The 9,167-nt window shown below is 51.7% G+C and overlaps 2 protein-coding genes across 3 annotated transcripts in view; one reads left to right on the forward strand and one right to left on the reverse strand.

The window, feature by feature from the left end:
- Nucleotides 1–8,928, forward strand: part of NPTN (neuroplastin) — a 35,596-nt gene extending 26,668 nt beyond the window's left edge. The window contains exons 6-8 of one of the 2 annotated variants that reach the window (XM_057386386.1): nucleotides 7,090–7,111; nucleotides 7,420–7,493; nucleotides 7,861–8,928. In XM_057386386.1, the coding sequence (XP_057242369.1) occupies nucleotides 7,090–7,111; nucleotides 7,420–7,480 (83 nt within the window). In that variant the 3' untranslated portion in view covers nucleotides 7,481–7,493; nucleotides 7,861–8,928. Of the gene's footprint in view, nucleotides 1–7,089; nucleotides 7,112–7,419 lie in introns of both variants that reach the window. The other variant, XM_057386385.1, reaches the window with a different exon arrangement.
- A 27-nt stretch (nucleotides 8,929–8,955) lies between these two features.
- REC114 (REC114 meiotic recombination protein) overlaps nucleotides 8,956–9,167 on the reverse strand; it is a 15,774-nt gene continuing 15,562 nt past the window's right edge. Inside the window, exon 6 of the mRNA XM_057386387.1 lies at nucleotides 8,956–9,137. Within this exon, the coding sequence (XP_057242370.1) occupies nucleotides 8,976–9,137 (162 nt within the window). The 3' untranslated portion in view covers nucleotides 8,956–8,975. The remainder of the gene's footprint in view (nucleotides 9,138–9,167) is intronic.

Raw genomic sequence — 9,167 nt, forward strand, 5'->3', positions numbered from 1 at the left:
TGGCCTCCGGGCTGGGAGCAGCTCCTCCAGGGTGGCATTTCCCCCTTCCCTGTGGCCTCGGGGTTGGGGCTGTGAGGGGACATCACCCCCACACTGAGCAATCATTGCACTTCAGGGGCTGCAGTTCAAAGGTGCTTCACAACTCAGCTGTGTGCAGGCTTCAGAGGCGGGGGAGGGCTCTCACTCTGCTGGGTAGCTCAATCTGCAGTTCAGGAAACTCCTACCTAATAGTAGCCACTGATTAGATTTTATAGAAATAGGGTTTATTATCAGGTTTGACAGTAGCAATAATTAGTTCATCTGTGTTTGGTGCATACAAATAGTGTAACTTTTATCTGTGAGCTTCTCCTGCACGCGTTCCCCTGTGCTCAGCTGGGGCAAGGGGCAGCGTGAGGCTGAGTTTTTGCAAAAACCACGCTGAAAAAAGCCTTTCATGTGCAAGCTGCAGCGTGTGGCAAGAACACCTGTGCAAGGTGAACACTATGGATCCAGCGCTGCTGGAGTGACCTCAGCACCCTGCTGGGCTGGCCAGGCCTTTTCCTGCTCCCAGGGCAGCCGAGTGTGGCTGAGGAGCTGCCCAGGGGATGAGAACAGAGGTGTGAAACTGCTCTGGGTGTGAGGGTACCTTCCTGGGCCTCACGCAGCATCCAGAGCTCACKGAACAAATGGAGCAGGGGGAGAAGGGCCAAGGCTTGGAGGAAAGCAGCACTCGCTGCTGGCTTCCAGAGCATGTGTGGGSCTGCAGGGGTGTGCAGTACCCCAGCCGGGCCGTGCTGCATGTCCTGTGCAGAGCTTAGCGCTCCAGGGGACTTTGTCCTGCCCCAGCCTGCAAAGCCTGGAACAGACACTTGCCGTGTTCTCTGGCACCTCCATGGTGCTGGTTGCAGCTCCCTGTGCTCACAATTCCATTGGGAGAGGTTTCACAATGACCAAAACACGGCGTTGGGAATTCGGTACCGAGATATTCCCCACAGGCAGCCCCAGATGGGCTGAATCCAGCAGGAATTGGCTTTGGGCTGAGTAGATCGCAGCACAGCCCTGCGTTGGTGGCGCAGGGAAGCTGCCGCTGGAGATGCAGAGTTCCCGGCCTCTGGGTTTTCCTGGTCTGGCTGCTCCAGAGGGATCCAGGCTCACCATCCCCCCTGGAGCTATCCAGGATGATGAGCCGGGGAGCTGAGGTGACTCCAGGGCTCTGTTCTGAAGGCCACCCCTCGGTGGGGTATGGATGCTCTCCCTGTCCCCTCTCCTGGAGCATTTCCCTGCTGAGTGTTACAGTTCGTCCCTGCGGATTAGGCTTTCCTGGCTGGTGGGACACAAAATGCCGATTGAGTCCCACATTCCTCGGAGAGCCGAGCATTTTCCATCCCGGCATCAAAGCTTTCCRTGGTGGGGATGCCTCAGGAGCGGGGCATCACCCAAAGCACGCGTCGGGAATCACTGGGAGCTGCTGATTCCCACCTGCGGATGCCTGGCTTGGGTTTTCGGGAGTTTTAGTCGTTTCCACGCATGGTTACGAAATGCCAAAGTTAATTGTCAGAGTTTGGGGTTTCAGCTCCCTGCTCCCAAAATCACACCTGCAGCTCTGCAGGGAGCCAGGGCAAGAAGGTCAGGGAGCAATGGCTGAGCCAGTAGGATGAGGGCAGGCAGCACAGCACCGTTATCCACGGTCTGTAGCAGCAGCCGGGATCCACCCGCTGGCCTTTTCCATCCCTGTGTGGGGTGGAACGTGCTCAGCTCCAGGGATTGTGCTCATGGCAGAGCTCCACAGGAGAAGGTACTGCAGCACCCACTGAGCTGATCCTGCAGGGATGGCAACGTTCTCCTTGCACCTTTCTGAATTTAGGCACTGAGATTGCTCCCTCTTCCCCACCATCTCCCCAGCTTCCCGGGGTGGAGTAACTCTGGAATGCCCTTCCCGAGTCTCCAGATCCACAGCAGGTCTGAGGATGGACGGTGCCCCTGGATCTGTGCCCAGGGCATCGTTGCCCTTGGGCTGGGCACATCCTCTTGCTGCAGGGTGACTCTCCCTGCAGATCCCTGTCAGGACCCCGAGGGCTGCGCTGCAGGTGTTGGACCTGTGGTGTCCCCACTCTGCAGTACCCCTAGGTGCCACCGAGCCTCCTCAGGGTGTCTGCCACCGTTGCTCAGCAACCCTCTGGTGTCCTGGCCAACATCCTGAGGAGCTCAGGAGTGAGCATTTCTGCATAGATTACTGCAAAGGGGGCTTATTCAGGCCACTTCTAAGGATTCTTCTTAAAATTCGGATAAAAGCAGTGYTGCTAAACTTGGCCAGTGCCCGTGCTCAGGAAAACCAAAGGCTTTTGGAGCAGGAGGAGCTGTTAATGAGCAATGCAGGATGAGCGGTGTGGGTTTGGATCCTGCTGGGAGCTYCAGGTGCCCACGCCGAGCTCTCCCCTCAGGCCGTGCCCAGGTGRTGTTTTTAGGGCTGGCTCAGTTGAACCTACACAAATGACAGTGTTTGGGGTGTGCTGGGACAGCCCCTCGGGTGAGAGCRGTCTGGTGCTGAGCACAAGTGCCAGTTAGGCCTGGGGGATGTGACCCAGTTATCTCTGGCTGAGACAGTTCTCAGGTGTGTGGGATTTTTTCYCCAGTGCCTGGCCAGCCCAGAGAGACAGCTGAGTGAATTCCGTGTCCCTCTGATCTCCACATTCTGCAGGGTGCAGACACCCTGGGGATGGATTCCTGGGCGCACTTGGAGCAGTTCTGTGTTTCTCTGGCAGTTTGGGGGATCAAAGGCTGCTGTTCAGAACCCTTCCCACTGTGAAGTGTTCTCTCTGGAAGCRCTGCCACGCTGGAGGAGCAGGGACGCTCGTTTAACTTTGGCATTTCCTGACTGCAGGGTTCGGGTTTGCATGGAGCTGGCTTTGTGTGTCCAGTGAGCTGCTTGCTGTGCCTCGGGCCGGGGCTGCTCAGGAGCTCCTTGGCTAATGTTTCCTCCTTCCCACAACTCCAGTTTGGGAGACGATTCTTCTCCCTGCTGCTGCAGAGCAAGCAAAGGACCCTTGCACCCCTGAAATCCCTGTTTCCAACAAAACAGTGGCACCGGGAGGTGCCTGCGGGTGAGGGGTTGTCCCAGCACATCCAGATCCCATCCTGGAAGGGGGAAGGAGGGCAGATGGTGCTTGAATTCCCGCATCCTTTCAGAACAAGTGTTCTGCCTCAGCAACATCTCTTTCCCAGGGAGCAGCTAGGGGCTGGCACGTCCAGAGGGGGCTGGCACGTCCAGAGGGGGCTGGCACGTCCAGCGGGGGCTGGCATGTCCAGAGTGGGCTGGCATGTCTGGAGAAAACTGGCATGTCCAGAGCGGGCTGGTGTGTCCGGAGAGAGCTGGCATGTCCAGAGCGGGCTGGCCACATGCAGCTTTGGTGGCTTTGGGGGCAGGAGCTGCATGAGCGTGGCATGCTGGGGCCCTGGCACGCAGCTGCATGCCCAGTGGGAAGGAGGCAGGGAATTCCAGCAGCCCCGTGCTCCCSTGGATGAGGAGAGGAAGGGAATGGCTTTGCTCCTCTGTGCGACRGCTTGAGCTGCTCGGTTTCATAGATCAGCCAGCACGACCTGAATGTGGTGTAGCAAAGGTTTCTCAGGGAGAGGGGTTTGGGCTGTTGTTGGATGAAATGTCCTGAAATTAGCACAGCCCCTGGTTTGAAGGGTGTTTCCTGGGGTAAGTAGAAAGTAAAAACCCCTTGGCTCCATTGCCAGTACGAATGGGAGCGGTTTTTACTTGGAAATCCACCAAAACCGTGAGGTGACTGGGTGATAATGTGTCCCTTTTCATTCTTCCCCTCTCATTCCTCAGCATAATCCAAAGACTTCCCATTAATGCCTTTCTTCTCCTGGCTCTGCAGAAGCTCCATCCAAACCCCCACATTCTTTCTAACCCTCTTTTGCTTTTTTCTTGACTTTCCCTGTTCCTGCTATTACTGTAAGTAATCGAAAGAAACAAACTGTTTTAACTGCAACCGTTTTACCTTTTGTAACAAATAATTTTGCTGGTTTTTTTTTCTCCTCCTTTTATCCACATTTTTCTCTCCTACATTTAAAATCTGTCAGGGTTAGGAAGTTATGAGGTTTTCACAGGCCTGGCTGCTCCTTCAGAGTATTTGAGCTACCCCTGGATCCCTGGAAATATCCAAGTGTTGGACAGGGCTTGGAGCAACCTGCGACAGTGGAGGGTTTAAGCCCATGGCTTTAAGGATGGGTTTTAAGGTCCCTTCCAACCCAGACCAAATGGGATTGATTCTTTGCAGGTTTTAAAGCATGAGCCAAGCTCTAGAATCCCTTCAGATGCAAAAATTTGGAATCTTGGTGCTGGAAGAACCTGTTAGCRTTTCATTTTTAACTTCCACCAGTCACAAGATGCTACCCAAGATTAATTCGATATTAAAAATAAACCCTGTAGCTTTCCAAAGGCGGGGAAAAAAATGGAGGGACATCGAAAATGCCTTGTAAATTAAGGCTGAAAGTGGATTGGGGGGGAGGGGGGGGCACAAAACACATTCCTATGCAAGTGGAGGAGCTGAGGGAAATCAACTTGTCATCATCTTGCAGTTTTAATTCCCAGCTATTTCTGCCTGCAGGGATTGATTCCACGTGTTAAACACAAGCAGCCCTTCTCCCCTTTCGCKTCAGAAACGCGCGGTTTTGGGGCACCACGCAGCAGGTCGTTCCGCCCCACGGGAAGGGCCTTGCTGCGTGTGTGGCGTCATTCCTTTGTCCTGTCACCAGTGGGGTTTTGGAGCCTGCAGATGCCCCCCAGTCGCAGCAGGAGGAGGGGCTCGGCGTGGTCAGTGAGTGCTGCCGGCAGYGCTGTCCCCGCGCCGTAGGTGTCACTGACCGTCCTAGAGCAGGGCTGTGGCATAAAGCTTCGGGTTATATTGATCTTGTCGGTTACTATGACTTCTTTTTTTTTTTCCCCCTTCAATTGCATCATACCCTTAAAAAATGGTGGTAAGTGAGAGCTCTGCATGCTTTGGAGTTTGTTTAACCTCCGCTTCAGTCTATACAACGCACAAGTCATAACGTTAACACTCTTGAAAACTTCCTCATTCACGTTCACAACTAATTTGGATTTCAGTTTGCTGTTTTGAACCTTTTCTTTAGTCTGATTTTGTACTGGTTTTTCTGTTGTTCTGTTGCCCCTGGTTTTGCTGAGGGTTCGGTCTGTGTCTGTACTGTACTGGGGATACTTTTCCAGCACTAAGCGGCTGACTGGGAATTTSCCTCAGTCCTTTTATCTCTGGTTTAGGTTAGAGATGGGACAGGGAGGAGTGGTGGGGATCCACCATCTAGTTAAAGTATTCCAGCAGGCTTTTTTGTGGGATCTTTGTGAGGAATCACCCATGGCAGCCTTTGTAAATGTGAAGCACTTTTTTTTTTTTTTTAAATACACAAACCTGCTGATCTGAAACGGGCATATTTAATTCTTTGAGCAGAGAAGTGGAAACCGGTCATTTTGTAGCGAGTGTCCACGGTGCAGTTTGATATCGCTGAAGTCTAGCCAAACAAACTCCCAAAGCTGTCGATGGTGCCTGTTGGAGCCGAGCTGGGTGCCGGAGGCAGCGCTGGCCTTGTTGGGGGCCGGGGCTCGCCATCCCTGCCAGGCTCGTCGCGCCCGGAGCGCGGCTGCTCTCGGATCCTTTGATTCCCCGAGATGTTTGTGGAAGGAAGCTGTAGATTCCTCTGCTGTGCTTTGTGTTCAAGTACCTGATGTGTCTCTGTATATCTCACTGTATATACAACAGCACATTGATGTCTGGCTGTCCTTCCTAGTCCCAGTTCTCTGTACCGTGTCCGATAGTTCCTGTTGCTGGTACTGGAATTCTGTGGACACTGGTGTGTCGCTAGTCTGTTCTTTTGGCTGTACAGCTCTTGGTTTGTGGTTAGTTCTTTATTTTTGGAGTATTTTTTTGTTCCGGTCACTGTCTGTGCTAGCGGTGGCTTTGCCTCTCCATTGCCTTGGAGGCCCAGGTGGAGTAATGTCCCTTTCCCTGACATTACTCCTGGCGTGTGCTCATGCGGATGCCTACACTGTAAGACTGTAATTTCCATAACTGCTTCATGTGCACTAAGCACCCTTGTGGAATCCTGCTGAGAGTTTCTCAAAGACTTCCCTGAAAAATCCCTCTGGCTCGAGGTGGGAATGGCAACTGTGAAGTGCCTGAACCAGGAACCCCCAGAATCCACCTGTGGGAGTGTTAGGTTCCTGGATTGATTCTTGTACTGTGGTGTCAATGCATTTCTGTCTCTGTGCTGCAACGCGGGAGAAAATCCAGTGTTTGACAATGCCAAAAATGTCCAATTGGTCATGAGAGAGTTAATGTGAGACATTCCTCATTGGCAGATTCTTTTTTCCCCCAGCCAATTCTTAAATGAGAACWGTTTTGCCGAGGGCCGCGGGCAGGACGATGCTGTCAGCCCTCTGCAGCTGAAGCGTGTCCRGAGGTGTCACAGCACCTCGATTCCTCCCGGTGACATTGGGTGCCGCTGCCCAAGGACCATGGTTGGGGCTGGAATCCAGAGTTCCCCTTCAGCCTCCTCCAAACCTGGTCCCTTCTAATCAAACATTGAACAAAATGGGGAATGTAGAGGTTGTTTGATCCATGGGGGATGATGTACCCTCTGGGGTATGTACCAGGAATTACCCATGAGCAGTGGAAAAATGGCTGAAAAATTAAAATATCTATGAAAAAAAAGTCAATGCAAGCAAACATCCAGCAGGATTTTACAACTGAACCGTTGGTTTGTCTCCTCATCAAATTTTTATGAGATTGAACCACTGGAACTTGGGGACAAGATGAGCCTTGACCATGTTGCACCAATCTGTCCGCTCCAGTTGCAGTCCTTCATGACCAGCATTCCAAGTGTTAACTAAACCCATTGAAGCAACATACCTGCCATTAAACCCGAATCCAGAACAGTAACTCATGATCCTTGCACTCCCGACCGGAATGGCCTTTGATGCTGTAGATAGTTCAATTTGCTGCTCGYGTTGCGGCCCCTGCAAACACTGACTCTCTTTTTCTTTCCTTCCCTTGTCTCTCTCTGGGTGCATCGCCACGCTTGCTGCAGATGATGAACCAGCTGGGCCAATGTAAGTGTTTTAAGGGAAAAAGCCCACTATTTGGGTTAATCTGGGGGGTTGTGGGAGGTGATAAATCATAGGATTGATATTGCATGTGACGTTACAGATGGTGTCGCACCCGTTGGTGCGAATCTTAGCACCGAGGGAAAGAAAAGTAGCATCTTGCTAGAAAACAAATACTGCGCTAAAATAAAGTCTGAAATTGCGTTGTCTCCAGCCCGTTAAAGGGAGGAATTGTGAAATGCTGTTTAATGAGGTACGAATACCATCCATTTCTCCTGTATCTGTGACTGATYTTGGTGCATTCCTTCCCGCAGGAAAACCAATTCTACAAACAATCACAAAGACAAAAACTTACGCCAGAGAAACACAAATTAAAAATSCTCATCATGTAAGTATTGCCTGCRCCCGGCTGGGAGCAGGCAGGCTGAGCCCTCCTGCCCGGAGCGCGGGGGGCGCGGCAGCAAACGCGATCCCTGGATTAGAACATTCCCACCGCGCCGAGGATGGCGCCGGCTTCTGCCGCGCCCCGGGGAGCGCTGGGGGGTACCAAACACTGCTCTCCTCGGACAGGCGGGTGGTGGAAGGACCTGCTTGCTAAAAGCTAGCCAAAGCTGCCGAGCCCTCTGCCCGCCCGTTCCGAGGTGGAGCTGGGGCTGGCGGGAGCCGTGCCCCGCGGTGGGAGCGCGGGGATTGCAGGCTGCGGCGGCTCACGCTGTTCACCATTGACTAGCACCTCTTTCTCRTTTCTTTTTTAGAGCTTTAAGTTTCTGAGAGACTGATGGCAATATGACCTGCTAAATTTAAGGGTTGGAACTCTTGGTTCTAGAACTCCAGTTCTGTCTGATTTCTTTTTTTTCTTTCCTTTCCAAGTGAGCAACAATATGACTGTCTAACGCATGCCTTATTTAGCCTCTCCTGCAAGGATGACCTAGCCAGATGAATTTTAATAATGCTTCCGTGTAGAAGGTGTAAACTCTTTTGGGCTTGATGTGCTGTGGATGTTGCTTTTTTTTTTTTTCCTCCTTTCCTCTCTTTACACAAGCAGTAGCCAGGCGGGTTCACGCATGCGCTGTTTTTTACTTCCTGTAGCTGTTAAATTCGGCACCGCTCAAACCGCACCGCTGCCATCTAGTGAGACTTCTTTTGTAAAGTACAGCAAAACTTAAAGATATATACAGTATATATTTATATTTGGGGGAGGGGAAACCAGAAGTCGTTGTGGTTCATTTTGAAGCTGCTGATATTCATTCCTTACTGTATGGCTGGAAGGAGGGAGCGATGCCAGGCCGGTGCTCGCGGCAGGGACATTGAAATTTCCTTAAGGGCTTTAACCATGGAGCGCGGGGTGTCCTGTCGGGCATCGGGGCTGGGTGGTGCCAGGGGCTGGTGGTGGTGGTSGTGGGATGCAGTTGGAAACAAAAACAAACCTTCAGTTTATAAATATATATATATGATTGCTTTTTAAGTGATTTTTTTTTTTTGTTAACTCATGTAAATTCTCAAATCCTTTTGCACTGATGTGTTCGACATATTCTTGTACATTCAATTCAGGCAAACTTTTATAATTTTCTTTTCCTTTTTTTTTTTTAGTTTAAATGATGAAATGTTACAGCATGGTGATATTCTATGCAACTAGTTATTCCTCTTTAGTTTGACACTGTAATTTCTCATGATTTAAAGATTGTAGAAATAGACCTACCAGGGTTCTCATGATGTGCGTAACTGTAGCTGCATGAACTCGTGTTCTGTGTATTTGTTGAAGTGCAATGATGTATAAAAAGTGGATTCACCTGTTTTTAAAAATAAAACACCGACAAAAAACCCCCAGGGCCTTGGTTTTCAACCTTTAATCACCAGAGCTGGGCGCGCCTCATTCTTGGGCGAGTTTGCGCAGTTCCCTCTCCACGTCCTCCACGAAGGCCGGGAAGTGCTGGTCCAGGAGGCAGAGGCGGATCAGGGGCCCCAGCTCGTGGGTGCTCCACGCCAGGGGCCGCAGCATCGGGGGCAGCTCTGGCCGCTGCCGCAGCACCGACTGCCAAGGAAATGCGGGGCAGGTGGCACC

The sequence above is a fragment of the Malurus melanocephalus genome, unplaced genomic scaffold, assembly GCF_030028575.1.
Source record: "Malurus melanocephalus ecotype Western Australia unplaced genomic scaffold, MMel_1.1 scaffold_960, whole genome shotgun sequence".
Classification (NCBI taxonomy): domain Eukaryota; kingdom Metazoa; phylum Chordata; class Aves; order Passeriformes; family Maluridae; genus Malurus; species Malurus melanocephalus.